This window comes from Netta rufina (genome assembly GCF_964035555.1).
Source record: "Netta rufina genome assembly, chromosome: 1".
In the NCBI taxonomy this organism is placed as follows: domain Eukaryota; kingdom Metazoa; phylum Chordata; class Aves; order Anseriformes; family Anatidae; genus Netta; species Netta rufina.
Genome location: NC_140123.1, coordinates 88275762 through 88296123, shown reverse-complemented (window position 1 = coordinate 88296123; position 20362 = coordinate 88275762). Strand labels below are relative to the sequence as shown.

General features: G+C 37.3%; 1 protein-coding gene across 1 annotated transcript in view; it reads left to right on the top strand.

Annotated features, from left to right (window-relative positions):
* Window positions 1-20362, top strand: part of CFAP47 (cilia and flagella associated protein 47) — a gene marked incomplete at both ends in the record, with an annotated part of 298007 nt that overhangs the window by 172692 nt on the left and 104953 nt on the right. Inside the window, 1 exon segment of the mRNA XM_084289693.1 lies at window positions 7474-7571. Coding sequence (XP_084145819.1) covers window positions 7474-7571 — 98 coding nt within the window.

Below are 20362 nucleotides of genomic sequence, written 5' to 3'. Positions count from 1 at the left end.
TCAGCAAAATCTACAAATATGTGGTAAATGTCATTTACACACTGCTAGCAGGGTGGGAATGGGGATATGGGGAAAGGAGATGACTGTCAGTAACCTTGCTAACCAGCTTCTGAGAGTGACTGATGAAGTCTGAGTTTAATCATTCCCGTCCATTGATAGCAAAGTTACCAGGCTCAGTTTTCATCAGATCGACAAGTTAGCAGCACAGCCTAACTGTCTAAAGAAAGAAGTTTATGCTCTTACTCTGTTCTATTTTTTCCCTATTTGTAATAGAAAATAAATAAAAAGGCCTATTTCCAGCCACTTTCACATTGCACCATTTCTGGCATTTATGAAGACTCATCTGCTTCTATTGATTGATGCAAAAGTCTGAATTCTAAGAAATAAACCTTACTGCATCTGTTCACTGAAGCATTTGACATGTGCAAGAGTACCAGAAATGGGCTTGGGCTAAGCAAGCACCACTCAGGGGTCAGAAAAACATGTGAGGAAAGAGGTGAATAAATCATCTCCTTTTCAGCATGAGAGATATTTCCGTCATTGCCCATGATGTTTCAGCCTTGTTTTCCAAGGTCTACTCCTTGGTAAATAAAAATCTTAGGGGAAAAACAAACAAACAGAAGAAAGAATGAAAGAGAAGAAAAAAGGTAAGAAGTGCCAAAGCCCCTAACCTTCTGCTCTATACATTAGCAAATTAAATTATACCAGTAGGCTTATTTTCAGTTATGCAAATTCATCACATTTGAAACAGAAACACCATTCTACAAGTTAAAGAAAGTTCAAGAACCATTGTTGTGACTTTAATCTGCTTATGTACATTTTTTTTCAGAGAGCTAATGCTTTTGAAGATTTGATAACTTTTGAAGTGACTTCTGAGTATCCCCAAGGTTAAGAACTAGGTTCTATCTTGTAGATTTCCTTGGCAAGAGAAGAAATTCACAGTAAAATTAGGCTGTAATACCTTGAGAATGAGTATACTTGAAATAAATTGTCTTTGTGCTAACCATCCAAATACATTATATGGATAAAGACCTGAGGTGAGACTCATCTATAAAGTCACTATTTCTTATCAGGGTTAAGGCTTAGAGGGAACAAAGCCCCAGGCTTTATATTTTTGACAGTGCAAATGAATAACCAAAGCAACCATTCATCCATGTTTTTACTGAGTATAAACTGACAGAATATCAAAACTTATACAACTTCAAGGAGTAATATTAAACATTACTTCTATGAATATATGTTTAGTAAAGAGTTCAGCTGAAAAAATACACTGAAAGATCCTCCTGGAGCAGAGAATTGCCAGGTTCTTTCCATTTGCTAAGAAAAGTGTTTAAATAAAACATTTCATTTAGGGAACTGCCTGTTGAAGGTGTTATGTAAATAATAGCATGACCTAAACTATCTAAAAATATGTAATGCCATTTAAATATGTGCACAAGATATTCCCTACCAAATAAGATAACTTTTTCACAGAAAGGTAAACCCTCAGCTATGTAGTTCATTTTGGGTTTCAAGAAAAAAAGCTTGATTTCCTAAAACTGTTATGAGGCAAAAGAGAAATGGATCTAAACATTCAAAGGGACAAAAATGTAAATAGAAAATTAAAGATTTAATTTAGAAAATTTAGAAAAAGATTTAATTTAGAATTTAGAAAATTTAAAGAAAATTAAGATTTTCTTACAAAAAAAAAAAAAAAGGCACCCTTATAGATCAAAATACTTGATGTCAAAACAATAAACAAAGCAACTTGACCTAAAAGCTTTGCTTGTGGTGTCAGAGTCAGGAATTAGAGTATTTTTAAGCAACTTGTATGAAGAACCAATGAATTTTTATGTAAAAGACAGAAGAAAAATGCAAGTAGAGTGTAACTTCTACATTATGGTAATTATGAAGTACAGAAAATTGATTTAGGAAAGTTGAGATTGCAAAGGAAAAATCTGTTGTCAAAAACACTAAAGAAAGCTTTAAGTCTATATGGAAAAAGAGCTCTCAGGAGAAATATAAATGTATAAGTTGCTGGAAGAGAATACTGCAATGACAAGTAACAGTAAAGTGCCACAAACCTATTGGTTATACATTAGGAAAACTAATACTTTAATAATACTACTAACTAATAATTAATTAAACTAATACTTAATACTTTCCCATATTAAGCATGTTGGAGACATGCTTCCAGTTGATCATTTTCTTAGAGATGCGGGATGATACTAAAAAATACCTGTCCTTGGGATAAAAAGTAATTAAGCAATTCTAATACTAAAAGCAGGCATTTTCACCTCATTCTTTTTCTCTCTTCATGGTGAGAACTAGCCATTTCTTCCTGTGCTTTGTTTTCTGTGTCTCAGTCCAGTCTTTTAACTTTCCCTATTAGGCAGCTTAAATTCCCAAGAAGCCTTTGAGAAGAGATCTTAGATTTTTTGAAAACTAGTGTACTACATGAACCAGATGTACTTTGTTCATATATCTGGTGACTTGGTCAGAGAATTCAAATAGGTTTTTGTGTTGGGCCTTCTTTTCCTTTTTGTGGTTCTTAATCATTTTCCTTGGAATAGATAAATAAACTCACCATCTGTAATTTCTCAGCTCATCCCAGAGACCTGTCTAAAAATTGGCAGCACATTCTCTGCCTTTTCATTTCTTTGTAGCTGAAAGTTACAAAGAATCTAAGCAACGGGTCATGCACTGGTATGAAAGCTACCATGCTTTCATGCATGAGTTCCTTTTGAAATCTGGGGCAGAGGCACTCTTGCCTATGTGATTTGTTCTTTCTTTATCAGTCTGCTCCAAAAACTTCCTGCCAACACCTCCATTTGGGAGACTCCCTCTGACTGTTCCCCTCAGGACAAGCTCTGTTGTGGATATGGGAAGCCCCCTAAACTCCACTCCAGTGAGCTCTACTGCAAAGAATTAATTCAGCTTTTTTACTGTAGCCTTATCTTACTTGAGCACTCTTTTTCCACCCTGATCATTCATCAGCCCTTCTGAGTCTGGCAGGCTGCCAGTTTCAGATATGTTTGACAAGATTTTACTAGTAGTTTTTAAAGTCTTAATCAAGCTGTCACTCAAGAATTATTTATTTACTTTTTCTTTGCATGAGTGTTTTTGAAGGTTTGGAGGCAGGGATGTGGCCTTACTAATTTTCTGCTTAAATAACAATTCATGGTCTTTTCTATTTCTCTTGTATAGGACATTCACTCTTGGAAAAAGTGTTTATATTAGTAATTATTTGTGCTGCTGTTTAATCAGTTACTATTTCCATCCTTTAAAGTTTTGTTGTTGTTTGTTTTGTTTTGCTTTTAATACTCCATAAATTTAAGGTTCAGCTTCTAATGTGGTATATTTTAGATTGAGATTTTTTGATATTTGGAATATATTTGGTTTTGGTCACTACTTTTTAATTCATTGGTTTTCAATCATTCTTCTTCTTATTTTTTTTTTTCTTTCTGAAATGAAATGTAGGGGATTAATCTTTTCTTTCTTTTCTTTTCTTTTCTTTTCTTTTCTTTTCTTTTCTTTTCTTTTCTTTTCTTTTCTTTTCTTTTCTTTTCTTTTCTTTTCTTTTCTTTTCTTTTCTTTTCTTTTCTTTTTCTTTTTCTCTTTCTCTTTTCCTTTCTCTCTCTCTTTCTCTCTCTCTTTCTCTCTTTCTCTCTTTCTCTCTCTCTTTCTTTCTCTCTTTCTTTCTCTCTTTTCATTTTCTTTCTTCCCTTTCTTTCTCTTTCTTTCTTCTCTTTATTTTCTTTCTTCTTATTATTGTTCCTACAATGATATTCAATTCGGTGTCATCCTGGTACTTAATACAAAGTTGCTGTTCAATGATAACATCTTAAACCAGACTTCGAATATTTTTCAGATTTAAATAAAAAATAGGTTGATCCGGTTATGTCACCTTGTAACATTTACTCAGGTCTACAGGTAATAACTGTAGTTCCTTATTAACACATTTTCTAGTCTTAGACATCCTCTAGTTTATGTCACTATACTACAGTATAATGTTCTGTAGTCATTGTTACCATCCTCAGTAATATGGTCCTTCCTTTCTCGATAGGGAAACTTAACCTGCAGGAATTTGGAGATGTATGTGATGTCTATTTATTGTAAACAATTTTAATTGTGCTGTTCCTCAGCTTATATTATCTGTCATTCAGATAGTTTTATTGCCTATCATTACCTTTTTTCTTACTGATTACGTCCTTTCCACAAAGTTTCTCATTAGGAGCTAAGTCAATATCGTAATTTAAATTCCTGTATTCCAGCTCACACATTGTATTTTCAGACTTATGTTTGTAAAGAAGCACATATCACAGAATCATAGAATATCCTGAGTTGGAAGGGAGCCATTGACACAATCAATGATCAATGAAGGATCATTGAGTCCAACTCCTGGCTCTGCACAGGACCACCCAAAAATCAGACCATGTGTCTGAGAGCCTTGTCAAAAGGCTTCTTGAACTCTGTCAGGCTCAGTGCCATGACCACTGCCCTGGGGAGCCTGTCCCAGTGCCTGATCACCCTCTGGATGCAGAGCCTTTCTCTAACCCCCAGCCTGACCCTCCCCTGTCCCAGCTCCATGCTGTTCCCTCGGGTCCTGTCGCTGTCCCCAGAGAGCAGAGCTCAATGCCTGCAGGCTGCCATGAGGCATCCCCTCAGCCTGCTCTGCTCTGGGCTGAACAAACCAAGGGACCTCAGCCGCTCCTCATACATCTTGCCCTCTAGGCCCTTCACCATTCTAGTAGCCCTTCTTTGGGCACTTTCTAATAGCTTTATTTCCTTATACTGTGGTGCCCAAACCTGCACACAGTACTCGAGGTAAGGCCTCAGGTAATGATTTGGTTATTTGCCTTTATAAAACTTGTGTAAATGGAACTTCACTGTTGACATTTTCTTTTGTTGTTTTCTACCTGAATTTTATAGGCTTTTGTTGTATCCTACAATTTGACTGTATTTTTAAACAATGTGATATCCCAAGCTGTGGGGTATTTGTTTGTTTGTTTGTTTTGTCTTTAATTGAACACTTTTATTTTAGGTTCCAGGTGACAAGTTCTTCTTTGATATAGGGGGATCTTCCCTTCTTGCATAAGTCATCTCTGTTCTATATATTTATATATATATGTATATATATATGTGTGTGTGTATATATATTTAAGTGACTAAACTCAGAGTCATGTGCATACCAGAATCCTTTAAGGGATATTCAAAGGGTGTCTTTATCTCATTGATATTAATTTTTATAGACCTTGAAATACTGAATCATAGAATCATAAAGGTTGGAAAAGACCTCCAAGATCATCTGGTCCAACCATTCCCCTACCACCAATGTCACCCACTAAACCATGTCCCTTCCCGTCCAACCTTTCCTTAAACACCTCTAAGGACGGTGACGCCACCACTTCCATGGGCAACCCATTCTAACGCCTGACTGCTCTTTCTGAGAAGAAATGTCTCCTAATTTCCAACCTGAACCTCCCATGGCACAACTTGAGGTCATTCCCTCTAGTCCTATCACTAATTACATGTGAGAAGAGGCCGACCACCAGCTTCCCACACCTTCCTTTCAGGTAGCTGTAGAGACCAGTAAGGTCTCCCCTGAGCCTCCTCTTCTCCAGAATAAACAACCCCAGTTCACTCAGCCGTTCCTCATAGGACTTGTGTTCTGGGCCCTTCACCAGTTTCGTAGCTCTTCTCTGGACATGTTCCAGGGCCTTGATGTCCTTCTTGTACTGAGGAGCCCAAAGGCCGTTCTACAGACTGGAAAACTACAATTCAAAACAGTATTCAAAAACAATAAATTGTATACTTGTCAAATTAGCCTGAATAAAAGAATGGATAAGTTAATTTAGGATAGATAAATTAGAATGGATAAGTTAATATAAGTTAATATACCCAGTGAAGATTTAAGGACATTAATGAAATTAAAGCCAAACAGATGCAGTTTTGATAGAAATAGGTATAAAAATGAAGTCACATATGGAGAATAAGGAACTGCAACAAGGAAAGCAGTGTCTTTGAGAAGAGCTGGGGTCATAGCAGAAAAGAAAAGCAGTTGGAGCTCCCAAAACAAATGTCGTGGTGAAACAGAACTGCTAATGTATACTCTCTAGCGTATACATGTAATTCAGAGAAGTGTGAGTAGCAGGATGGAGGTTATTTTCATTTCATATAATATACAGACAAACTGGAATACTGCAAGCAGTTCTTGTCTATGCATTTATAAAAGGAGCTGAACAACATTTTATGCTTGCAAAAAATAACCACGGGAAATATTTGTGTTGTGAAGATTGGGCCATATGATGAGAAACTTTGGGCTCAATCTCTTTTGCTTATCTGAACAAGATCAAAGGACTAATTTTATTAACATTCATGAGTATGTTCTAAACACAGGAAAATTATAACTGCTTATTGTTTAGTCTATGAAACCTATCAGAGAAAAGACATTACAACATCTTTTGTCTGGAAGTTGAATGGTTGAATGAAATTGACTGCTGGTGATTATCTTCAAATTAAGACTTGAGGTCTGTCTGGGAGATATGCTTTAGCAAAACCCATATTACTTGACTGAAATTTTGCATAACAATTCTGTGTAACTAAACAGAATTTAAGGTCTGTAATATATAAAATATTATATGAATTTATTCTTATTTATTTTTTCTTGATATAGTAAAATTATAAAAATATTTTCATTCTGATATGGACTGCCTTCAGTTCAAGGATCTGGTTATCTATGCCTCCTATGGTTACAAGTTGTAAACACTTCCCGGTCCTAGCCTTAATTATAACATTCATGCATATTTCAATTATTTAAAGGTTTCTTAATCATCAGTATCAGGATAATTTAAAATCTATTGTTATAACTTCATGAGTGTGTACATGATATTAATAGTCTTCTCTGGCCTCATTATTTATCTCTGGATTTCAAAGGGGAGGAGGGAGATAAAAATTCCTGAATAGGGAGCACACGGCTTTCTTCTCTGAGCTTGTAGCACTCAGTCTCATAGAACTTGACGCATCTCAGCTTTTGTATATATTATCAGAATTTCCCATCCCTCATTTTTGGACTCGGTAATACAAAGTACTGAAGGGAATTAAATCCTCTGTATTTATGGCCAGTTTATCTTGCAACTAAATGTAGGATTAAATTTGTTTGTTTGTTTGTTTGTTTTTATCATTGTCTTTGTTGAAGGAAAAAAATTATAAGTCTGAAACAATGTGCTATTCTGGGAAACAAATTTGCCAAATTGCTGTTTTCTTTCGATTTGTATATATATTGATTTTGTTATTATTTTGAACCCTGACAAGAAAGGATTAGATAGGGAGGTTTGTTGACAGCAATTAAATCAGTTCATGATTTGCTTTGTCTCCATATGAACAATGACTAGCAGTTCTGATAAAAGTCAGAATATCTCATTGATTTGAATGCTGCTAGGAGTGATCACCTCAGGAGATGATTTTTAAAGCATTTTATTCTCTTATACATAGGAGGAAGTTCTTCAAATTGCAAAGTGTGGTTTTCCTTAAAGATTAACAGCATACCTGCAGCACCTGAAAGAACGATAGATGTAAAATGCAGAGCTCTGGTAAGATTAATTTAAATGCTTAATTTTGTTCTACTGCATTAGAAGAAAAACAAAAAATTGTATTGATAGTCTGGTTGCTATCACAGAGAACTAATCAGTTTTATTAAGTGACCGCACACAACCACTTTTTGCATAATAAAGCTCAGCAGTTACTAAGACCTCATTTAAGCTCACTGATATGAACAAAAATTAATGCTTGAAAAAAAAATGTGGTTTCTTTAATGTATTTGCATAACTATATTTTTATTCTGCTAGGGTATACTTTTAATTTTGGATCTTAGATAAAACTGAATTCTATAAAATCTTCAAGCATTTTACATACTGACCACAGCAGAATAAGTCTCTTTTGGTACCCTCCTTTCTTATGGATGAATGCTGTCATTTAGATTTCATTAATCATTGGAATATACTTAATCATATTTTTATTGGTAGAGAAATGTATATTTTCATGCTCAAAAATATAATAGTAATTTTTGAACAATAACTGCATAACAGAAATTGTGTGTTTTAAAGCACTTAAGTATATAAAGATAAAATAACTTTTTATTTTCAGAGCCTAACATTGTAGTTATATTCTTAAAATTGATATTTACTTTATCATCTAGAAGCTCTGCATTCTTTTTGAATTGTAGGCAGCTAAGAAGTACTAACTTCAGTGATGGATGCTGGTAACAAGTTATATAAATAGAAATGACTGGTAGAGTGTTTTCCTGCAGATTTTTTAAAATTATTTTTTAAAGAAAAAGAAAGAAAACTGTTGAAAGCACCAGGGTATTACCTCTTCCAGTAACAGATGCTGGGAAGGGAGTGGAGTCCCCTAGTTGATTTTGCATGTCAGCACCTGTTTATGTGGTGAAAAACACAAAAGGAAGTTGGAAATACAAAAGCTACAATGAAAGAGTTGGTGATTTGAGACCTCTGAAAGAAAAATGTAGGTTTTTGTCATATAGGATCATGCTTTGTCTTGTGTTGTTTTCTGATCTGAGACTAATGGTAAAAGAAAAAGCTAAATTTAAATTCTATTTTTAACTTCTATTGTATAATACATTGTCAAGGTGCATTTTAACTCTGCCTCACAATTATGAATATAATTCAGAATGAAAACTTGAAAAAAAAAACAAACAGTAAAATAAAGCAATTTTTTTTACATTGGGTGGGGCGCTGAAGTTATTGACTCAAATGGGGAGATTTCCAGTGAAAATGAAGGCAGCAAAGAAGTAACTATACCCCTTCAGATCTCTATGGGAGATCTAGTAAAATGACCCACTTCTCTTGATGAATTTTGAAGATGGCAGAAAGATTGTTGACTCATAATACACGTGGTTACTATTACAGAGCGATCTGAATTGACTGGTTAAGTGCCAGGCAGTTCATTTTGGAGCAGGAGAGCTTTCTGTCTCTAATATAAGTGACTGGGATTATCATAGTTAATGCCTCACTTTAGAATGTTAGTGTGACGCTGAGAAAAAGAAGAACAAATAGAGTCCGTGACTGCTAAAGAATGTTCAGATACGTGCAGAAAGCAAATAACATTGGTGCTACTGCTGTTAGAATAGTATTCAGAGGTCTGATTCTCATAGGTTAAGAACTGTATTGAAAAACTGGAATAAAATCAAAGGAAACCCATTAAAAACATTGGGGACTGGAAAAGCAGACCTTGTCATATGAGTATTAAGTATCTCTAGGAGCTTAACTTGCAAAGAAAAAAAAAAAAAGAGAGAATGAACTCAATCATTTGATAAATAATATTGAAAAGGGAGGGATAGTCTCAATTTTGCTGACCAACATGCATCATGAAGAGCTACTGGACAAAAATTTAAATCTGACAAATATTTAATCTTGAATAGATTGCCCTAGTAATGAGAACAATAAAACATTGAAAGATCTTACTGCTGCAATCATTAGACATTAAAAAGTCTTGTAAAGCTGAGGACTTGAAATTGCTTTAAAAGCTGATAAATCTGTAAAAGGCATAAACACCTGGTACATCTGCTACATCAGCAAGTCAGATTTAATGAATACATTGATTTCTTTTTTACCCTGAGATCTGTCTTTTTCCTTCCTGACTCTTGGAAAGAAAAAGATTAGCAACATTAAATTTTAAATACTACTGACACTGCATTTGGACAACAGTTATAGCTGTATCTTGTAGTCACATGTGGTACAAACTCATCATCGGCATGTCAGAAGCATTTTTCCTCACTTATTAATATAATAATAATAAAATTCAATATATTGTCCATCCCTGAAACATCAGAAAATGACTACAGCAGAGGAAATCACAGAATCACAGAATTTCTAGGTTGGAAGAGACCTCAAGATCATCGAGTCCAACCTCTGACCTAACGCTAGCAGTCCCCACTAAACCATATCCCTAAGCTCTACATCTAAACGTCTTTTAAAGACTTCCAGGGATGGTGACTCCACCACTTCCCTGGGCAGCCTGTTCCAATGCCTCACAACCCTTTCGGTAAAGAAGTTCTTCCTAACATCTAACCTAAAACTCCCCTGGCGTAACTTTAGCCCATTCCCCCTCGTCCTGTCACCAGGCACGTGGGAGAACAGACCAACCCCCACCTCGCTACAGCCTCCCTTGAGGTACCTATAGAGAGCGATAAGGTTGCCCCTGAGCCTCCTCTTCTCCAGGCTGAACAAGCCCAGCTCCCTCAGCCGCTCCTCGTAGGACTTGTTCTCCAGACCCCTCACCAGCTTCATCGCCCTTCTCTGCACCCGCTCAAGCACCTCGATGTCCTTCTTGTAGCGAGGGGCCCAAAACTGAACACAGTACTCGAGGTGCGGCCTCACCAGAGCTGAGTACAGGGAGACGATCACCTCCCTAGCCCTGCTGGCCACACTGTTTCTGATACAAGCCAGGATGCTGTTGGCCTTCTTGGCCACCTGAGCACACTGCTGGCTCATATTCAGCCGACTATCCACCATCACTCCCAGGTCCTTCTCTGCCTGGCAGCTCTCCAACCACTCATCTCCCATCCTGTAGTTCTGCTTGGGTTAATTGCGCCCCAGGTGCAGGACCCGGCACTTAGCCTTGTTGAACTTCATGCAGTTGACCTCAGCCCATCGGTGCAGCCTATCCAGATTTTCCTGCAGAGCTTTCCTACCCTCGAGCAGATCGACACGCACCTAACTTGGTGTCATCTGCAAACTTACTGAGGGTGCACTCGATGCCCTCGTCCAGATCATCGATGAAGATATTAAAGAGGACCAGCCCCAGCACCGAGCCCTGGGGGACGCCACTAGTGACCAGCCTCCAACTGGACTTGGCTCCATTCACCACGACTCTTTGGGCCCGGCTATCCAGCCAGTTTCTAACCCAACGAAGCATACGCCAGTCCAAGCCACGAGCAGCCAGTTTCTTGAGGAGAATGCTGTGGGAGATGGTGTCAAAAGCCTTGCTGAAGTCAAGGTAGACCACATCCACAGCCTTTCCCTCATCCACCCAGTGCGTCACTTTGTCATAGAAGGAGATCAGGTTTGTCAAGCAGGACCTGCCTTTCATAAACCCATGCTGACTGGGCCTGATCGCCTGCTTGCCCTGCAAGTGCTGCATGATGACTCTCAGGAGGATCTGCTCCATGAGCTTCCCTGGCACTGAGGTCAAACTGACAGGCCTGTAGTTTCCCGGGTCTGCCCTCCGGCCCTTCTTGTAGATGGGCGTCACATTTGCTAGCTGCCAGTCAACTGGGACCTCCCCCAATCGCCAGGACTGCTGATAAATGATGGACAGTGGCTTGGCCAGCTCCTCTGCCAGTTCCCTCAGTACCCTTGGGTGGATCCCATCCGGCCCCATCGACTTGTGCACATCCAAGTGCCATAGCAGGTCACCAACCATTTCTTCATGGATAGTGAGGGCCACATCCTGCTCCCCATCCCCTTCCACCAGCTCAGGGTACTGAGTATAAAGAGAACAACCGGTATTGCCGCTAAAGACTGAGGCAAAGAAGGCATTGAGCACCTTCACCTTTTCCTCGTCTCTTGTAACTAAGTTTCCCCCCGCATTCAGTAAAGGATGGAGATTCTCCTTAGTCCTCCTTTTTGTGTTGATGTATTTATAGAAATGTCTTTTGTTATCTTTAATGGCAGTAGCCAGATTGAGAACGGCAGTAGCCAGATTGAGTGGCAGGAAAGTGGCAGGACAGGACAGTTTTCTGAAATGAGTGAGGTGTATATTAAGGTCTTGTTTGTCTCAATGGTAGACATGCAGTAACAGCCTGCAGACTGGGAGGAAGTCGTCAGGGAGGTGAGGCTGGTGGGCATCCAGGGAAAAATGGGCAGTATGGGATCCTTGTGACATGTGGAACCATGAGTGTAATAGGCATTAGTAAGACTTACATGACTTTATTTGCTTATTGAGTCCAGTTTCATGTTTGACGTTTGGAAATGCTTTAGGCTAACACTATTGTACTTCATAAAAGAGCATCTATTTGAAATGTAATGCCGTAATGCCTGTGATAGTTCTTATTGTATGAAAAGGGGTGGCAACTTGTGTATTTGCCAGAGTTCAAGATGATTTCTCAACTGTTGATTCAACCCATGGTGTGATTCAGTGCTTTGAAGGTTGATCCCATGTTTGAATAATAAACACATTTTCATCTCTTTTTCTTCTTATATGCATTTCTTCAATTTTACTACCAAGGAAATAGTTTTGAAAAAGAAGAAATTGCCTCATCTTTGGCCATTACTAGTGCTAATAATGTTGCATTCAGACTTTTTGGGACAGTAAACATCTGCCACTTCTCAGCTTTTCTCCCAGATCGTCAGTACTCAATGTATATCCTGTGTTTGAGAAATGCATGGTTCCACTAGTTTGCAAATATTGATTTTAAAATCAAATATTCATTTAAAATCCCTTCATGGTAATTCCAGACGCCTGTATTTGCAAGCAAAGGCTAGATCACAGTCTATTCCTTCTTTTTCATTGATCTTCAACACTGTTTTATTTCTCATTTTTCTTACCAGTGTCTCTTTGTTCTTTTTCTTCCTCCCTTCCCTTCCCTTCCCTTCCCTTCCCTTCCCTTCCCTTCCCTTCCCTTCCCTTCCCTTCCCTTCCCTTCCCTTCCCTTCCCTTCCCTTCCCTTCCCTTCCCTTCCCTTCCCTTCCCTTCCCTTCCCTTCCCTTCCCTGCCCTTCCCTGCCCTTCCCTGCCCTTCCCTGCCCTTCCCTGCCCTTCCCTGCCCTGCCCTGCCCTGCCCTGCCCTGCCCTTCCCTTCCCTGCCCTTCCCTTCCCTGCCCTTCCCTTCCCTGCCCTTCCCTTCCCTGCCCTTCCCTGCCCTGCCCTTCCCTGCCCTGCCCTTCCCTGCCCTTCCCTTCCCTGCCCTGCCCTTCCCTTCCCTGCCCTTCCCTTCCCTGCCCTGCCCTGCCCTGCCCTGCCCTGCCCTGCCCTGCCCTGCCCTTCTCTTCCCTGCCCTGCCCTGCCCTGCCCTGCCCTGCCCTCCCCCTCCCCCTCCCCCTCCCCCTCCCCCTCCCCCTCCCCTTCCCCCTCCCCCTCCCCTTCCCCTTCCCCTTCTTCCTCTCCTTTCCCTTTCCCCTCCCCATCCCCTTTCCTATTTTTCCTTTTTCCCTTTCATCTTCCCTCTCCTCTCTTTTCTGCTTCTTATTTTTAATTTGCCAACCTAGGCAGTTCAATACACAATTTTAGATTATATATAAAATCAGTCTAAAATGAATGGGAACATTATGAAACATAGTAGTCACATACAAAAAACACTTGTGCTTTCTGGGGAGACACAACACTTTGAAGTCTAGACAACAGATGACAATTAGTCTTGTAAATTCAGACCTTCATATAATTCCTGAATAACACGGAACTGCCCCAGCCTTAGTATTTGTCTTTTAGGTAATTATGGGGAAAGTCATGGGTTGTTCTCCTCCTTTTTTTGTGTGTGGTTTTTTTTTTTTTTTTTCCCCTTGAATTCTAAAACTCTGTCTGTCAATTCAGCAGACTCTGAAAATTCTAGGCTGAATCCATAGGGAATTCTTTAAGTGCAGGTAAGACCAAGGTCTGAACCTATGGATTCGTCTCCAGGTGTTGTCAGAAATAGAAAAAAAAAAACAACAATAACAAAACAAACAAACAAACAAACAAACAAAAACAAACAAAAAAAACCAAACAAACAAGGCTATGTATATATAGTATAATACTTTAATGGCTTTTAAGGGTTTTCAATTCAGGGTCTTTCCTGAGCTGCATGGTGTATCCTTAAATTTATAAATATGCATTAATATTTTCTTTTGACTTTGAATTTGAAGTGTTCACTGACCATTGTGGGGTGCCATCACCTTCTCAATGTGACCGTTGAGAGGAGTCATCACCATTTTTAGCTGTGTCCTTTATTTTCATTTGATGCCTCCTAGTTCTTGAAATACAGGAATCATTTAACAGTTAAAACCTATCTACTCTCTCCATGCTACTCATGATTTTGTAGACTTCTATAATATCTCTTCTAAATTATTTCTCTTCAGAGATTAATTGTATGATATACTATTCATCCTTATTTATGGTTCCCACTTGGAACTTCATATCTTACTACTGTAGTATTTCTCCAAATGTGATAAGGAAAATAAATGGATAAATGGATAATGGATAAAACTGGTACAGAAAGGTAGAAACACATTTGGATTTTGTAGGTTCTTGTCCTCTAATTGCTTCTCTTGATGCACTTGTAGTGTGACTATCAAAACTGAGCTTTCAAAGCAGCTCTACCAGTTAACCTTTTTTGTTTCTATTCAGTTGATATAAGTCAAAGTGAAGATGAGAAAATTAAGTGATACCTTAAGATTAGAAATTTAAATCCTTAAAAATTTCCATGCAACATGAAAAAATCAGTTTTTCATCAATTAAATGATATTTAAAAGTATCAAGTGAAAAGTAGGAAGAGTTGCTAAATTCCACTGACCTTTTAAAGTGATTTGTAACAGAGCAGTTTCTTAAATCAAAAGTCAGTCTACGACAAACTTGCTTGATGACAGTGCCTGACCATACCAACTATTCAAATGAAATCTTAGAAACAGTGTTAGGAAGACCTCATTATTCATTTCACTCTCAAGAATCAAGCAAGCTGTTTTGAGTTAGACCCTGAATTGTCAAGGAAGTAGATTTTTTCAATGTATTTTAAATGCAGCTTACCCTCTCTTTTTTTTTTTCTTTTTTTTTTTTTTTTGAGTGATTTGTTTTTTATATATTCTACAATTGAGAAGGTCCACAGCATAGCCAAAAAATATTGAGAAGAGATATTAATTCTCTAATCAAGAATGTGTCTATATTATGCTCTGATTAAATAGATGGATTAATCAAGATTCCTGATAAGTTGTCTTTAGAAACATATGATAACCACTTAAGTACATGTTGTGATTTTAGCCTGGTAGGCAGCTAAGCACCACACAACTGCTTGCTCACTTCCTGACCCTATGGGGATGGGAAAAGAGAATCAGAAGGGCAAAAGTTAGAAAACTAGTGGCTTAAAATAAAGACAGTTTAATAAGAAAACAAAGGAAGCAAAACAAAAGCAACTCCAAGAAAAAGAAAGAAAACAAACAAACAAAAAAACAAGTGATACAAAACACAATCACTTATTACCAGCCAATTTATGCCCAGCTAATCCCAAGCAGCAGCAGCCTAGACAAACTTCCCCCCAAGTACTTATTGCTGAGCATGATATGATATGGTATGGAATACCCCTTTGGTTAGTTTGGGTAGCTGTCCTGGTTGTGTCATCTCCTAGCTTTCTGTGCATCTCCAGCCTTCTCACTGGAAGGGCAGCATGAGAAACAGAAAAGACCTTGACTCTGTGTAAACACCACTCAGCAACAACTAAAATCATGGTGTTATCAATATGCATCATTGTGTTATCGACAGTTTCAGTCACAAATCCAAACCATAGCCCCATACCAGCTACTATGAAGAAAGTTAATTATCCCAGCCCAAGCTAGCACAGTACATTATGCAGTTTTTTATCACATGAAAGCATCTTATTTTCCTGCATATATATTGAGTACTTGTGATAAATTTTATACTGTCAACCATGTGTAGTTTATTTCATCTGACAATAATGTCAATTTTTAAAATTTCCATGAGTAGCTAATATTTTGACTATAACAATAAATTGCATCTCTGAAAGAAAAAAGACAAGGTACTGATGCACACATCAACCATTATCGGGAGTAGCAATGATTGATGCTGTGAGCCCTACAGCTTGACGATCTGGATATTCTTTCTAATCCAGGCTCTGAACACTCTTAAGTGCATCCATCACCATTACAGAAATAAGAATGACTTTACTGAAATAAAGGTAGATTCGCCAGATGCAGATTTATTTTATAAACACCAGGTGTAATAATTGAAATTAGATCAACTAGTGAAATCTGGAAAGGTTGTAGGGATGCATTCCAACCATGAAGGATTCCTGCCCTCCTTGATTGTCAAAGCCTTGTGTATCTTTATGAGTACTTAGACAATGCACCCAGAGACGTGATATTGTCCAGTGTTGCTAATACTGAAATAACCCACTCAGTCCTGTTGCTGCTTATAACAAGCACCTCCAACCTTACCTTACAACTTCATCAGCTACTGCCCCACTACAAATTTTATTTTTTCACCAACTAACCTAATGAAAGCAGTCAGTCTGAATTCTAAACACTAAATCTGTCTCTTTTTGATGTCCTTTGCCTTTCAGTCCAGCCTGAAAACTCATTCCATTACTTGGCACTTCTGGCCTGTAGAGAACATTTCCCTACAGTCATTAAAAACTCCATTGATTGCGCCACTTCCATAAACATTTCCCAGCACAGCACTGTGCTTGGAATTATTTCAGTAAGGATATTTTGGATTTATGAGGCTGCTTGTACCTCATTACCTGTTCCATGGTTTTGAAAAATGCCACTAAGTTTTGTTTTGTTCTACATGACATATGGGAGACTGATGTTGGAGACGTGTCACCTTAGGTCTTTCTCTCCAGTGCAAATTTAGGCTGCATTTTACTCTGACAAACTTTATCAAGTCAATTTAAAGAAGTCGCCTAAAAGGTAGTTCACTCAAAAGGGAGAAAGTATCCTCTGTGATCATATGTCCAATAATTTCTTTTATCTTTCATGAAAGAATTAATGTATTCTTATTCTGTTCTGTCTTGTCAAGACGAGCCTGTGGTAAGTAAAATCAAAAGAAAGGTAAACAAACCAGCAACAGTAGAGATAGTAGAGGATACAGCATTGAACTTTTTAATGTATATTTTACTTTAAAAATAATTCTATAATATATTTCAGGCTTTTTTTTTTTTTTTTTTTTTTTTTTTCCCTGCTATGAAATCTAGATAGTGTAGGCTTAATTACAGTGGTGTTTTTTTCTTGCTTGCCTTTTTCCCTTTTTTTTTTTTTTTTTTTCCCCTCCCGAATCTACCACCTTTTCAAATTCATTCTGAATTTTAGAACTCAGGGCATGTTTTGCTGTCTCACAGATGTTTGCAAGAAAGATTCTGCAGTTTAGCATGTGGAACTAACATTTTTCTTGATCACAAAAATACTGTTCACTTGCCAGTGGCAAAGTTGTTCTGGAATTCTAAGAGGAAGCAACGAGGAACACACAGTTGTTACTATCAATTAGATTTTGAAATGCAACTCAGAAAGCTCAGAACAATTCAATTTGAAACTGGATTGACCTTAGCATGATGTACCTTCTGTATAAAGAGAGAAGGAGCCATTGTTTGGGCATCCCAAATCAAATCCTACTCTGTTCTTTAGAGGGGAAGCTGAGAAGGAAGGGAGGGTGGATAAAAACATGGAATTCCTACTAGTCCCATTTTGGGTTCTACTCTTTGAATTTTTCTCACCCAGTGCCAGAAATGGTTTTCCCTTCTTATTTATAATTTATATCATCGGAAGTAGCATCCTTGCCATCTCAGTGATGTTTTTCTACTCTGAGGATAGATATATGGGTTCAAGGAATGGTTCCCCTTTTGTTTAATCACTTGAAGGGGACCCACAAGACATAAGTCATCTGTGTTAGCCTTTCAGTTCATAGCAATAGCATATTTTTGGGGTGGCTCTCCTGATCATTCCCACTTACGGAGTTTCATTTATATCACACATCAACCCAGGAATGCATGGACTGGATCCTTCTTGGGTTAAATTTAAAAGGATAATATTTTCAATGAGCTCATCTAATGTTTTCCAACAATTAATGGGTGCTTACTTTATTGGAGTGAACCAGGACTACTAATAAGAAAAAAAAAAAAAATTATCAGGAAATTGTACTGTATGCATGCTGGGTACTTAGCACAAATTGTTTTGCTCTACATGACTACTCCTTTTTATGCCTCACTACATGCTAATATAGATAATTTTTTGCACCCAGACCTTTGTAAATCTTCGTGCCAAAAGAGACCTCGTCATGTTTATTATAACAGGAGTTTGCATATCCTTAGAACTGCATTATGTCAATTGACAAGTATGATGTGGAGAGCTTGTTATAAATACAACCAGTTTTAAAGTAGATCCAAATTATAATTTAAATTGTGTCTTTGTCTCTTTTATTATTTTTCATTTACTATTTTAATAAGTGTAAAAAACATAATTAAGAATACCTTTTTTAATTATGTAACTTGGCAGTTAACAAGTGACACACAGCGTATTCATAGCTGTAGTGCCTTAATTTTTCATAAATTCTGTACTAAACAGAATATTGTTATACATGGAAGATAGTTAGATCATATTCTCAGAATATGCATAACCTGAATTATGAACCATGCGTTAAGACTAATTTTTAGAACACGCTTTCATAAAAATTGGTAGCATAAAAAGTAACACTCTGTAAAAGAACCATGGCAGCATGCTTTGTGGAAGAAAAACAAATTTGGGAAGGTTGTAATTATTAATTGCTCTAACTAAAAGCATTTTGGAAATTATTCAGACCAGAACATGTTTATATAGCCCATAAAGTAAGTAGTTGTCAAAAGGAGGGTAAATTATTAGATTTAGTAGAATGCTAATGATTTTTTTTTTTTAATATAAATACATAGCAGCTACTAATCCCCTCCTCCTCTCCCTACACATGCATTAATCATTCCTATGATAGCACAGCAGGGATTTGATGCAGATCCCAAGATGACAGCTGAGCTGTCACTAACTACTGTTGAACAAAAATGTAAGGATAGCTCTAAGTAACTAGAGGGATATTTTATCTATGCTAGATGAGTGGTCGTATATATGAATCATACTGTCAAATGAATAATTTTCTTGTAAGTAAACTACTATGTCACGCAGTCCATAACTACTGTTGTGGCTGATGTATCAAAACAAGAGCATTTTTTTTTGTTCTATCATTAAACAGACCAAGTCCACAGAGAAAGTTAGTTCTTTCTTCTTCTTCTTTTTTTTTTCATTTTTTAATTTTCATTATTTTTTAGCTTGCTCACTGATGCTGTCTGGAATAATCGTAATATAACTTAGTGAATGAGGTATTAAAAATTCATCACTGAAAGTAAAACTTGGTATATGAACTCTGTTCCATGGATATATCTCAGTGTTTCAAATCAGTGTAACTTATGTTAGATTTTCAGCTCAAGGCAGAATGAGGATGCATATGCACTCTGTTGGTGTGCTTTTTTAAAGAACAATCAGAGGAATCTCAAAGAGCACAGTGAGAAAACAATTTCTCCAAAAAACATAGTTGTATTAAGTTCAGATTTTCACACTATATTTGGAGGCTCTTACAAGTGATCTGAGGATGTTTTGTTTGCTTGTTTGCAGAAGTATTACCCCAAAACCTTTCCTGACATTTTTGTGAGTTGCCAGGAAAATTAGTACTTCTACTGCTTTTTCCTTCTACGATTAGTGTGAGTTAGTGTGAACTCACTGCTTTCCTTGTGTAATATGAGGAAAGAATGAAGAAGGGGTCTCTATTATTATTTCCATTCCTCTATCCATCTATGTATCAGGAAGCTGTACCTTTTACTTAAGACTAACTTGGTAAGGGTGCTACTAGTCTCACAAAATATAACAATATCTCTGCTTTCCAAAATATCATTTCTAAGATACTATTTAAAAATGCTGGAGTGAAATTCAAATACCATTTTATAGTGCATGGGTTGAAGCAGCTAGCTTTTCTCCATTTCTGCATTACTTCTATGGGTAGCATGCACAGCTTCTGAGACAGCTAATTATAATTAAGTGGCATCATTACAATGAGCAACAAATTCATCCACACATACCAATATTCTCAAACAGAATCTGAATCAGAAATTTCATGTCAGTATATAAAACCAGTTGATTACGGATTTGATTAGAAAACAGATGCCATGCTGAAGTGCAGAGGATGCTATTAACTCAGAAATTACTCGCTTATTACATTGTTATGTAACAAGTCAGGAATTACTAAATTATTACTTGTTATTCATTTTTAGTTGGCGTTTCAACTTTAGACTTGAATATATTTTAGAGAGGAAAAACACATCTTTTCTATTTGAATCATAGTAAGGAATGACTATATAACTGTGACAGTATGGACTTATGTAATCATCCTCTTTCCTAGAAAGGAGGGACCCATGTCTGTTAATGTCTGAAAACTGTTCTTCAGCTTTTTTAGAATGAATCTGCTGTTTGATTTCAATTCCCTTGAAGGAGTATGAAAATCATTGCAACTAAAATATTAAAAGAGAAGCCAAAAACATTCTGAGCGTAGATACAGCTAGTTTATTCTCCAGTGCTAGTTATAAAAAAGCTTGTAACTTAAAGGTCAGACAATTGGTTCCCAACAGAAGATATTTTAATTGAAAAAAATCCAGC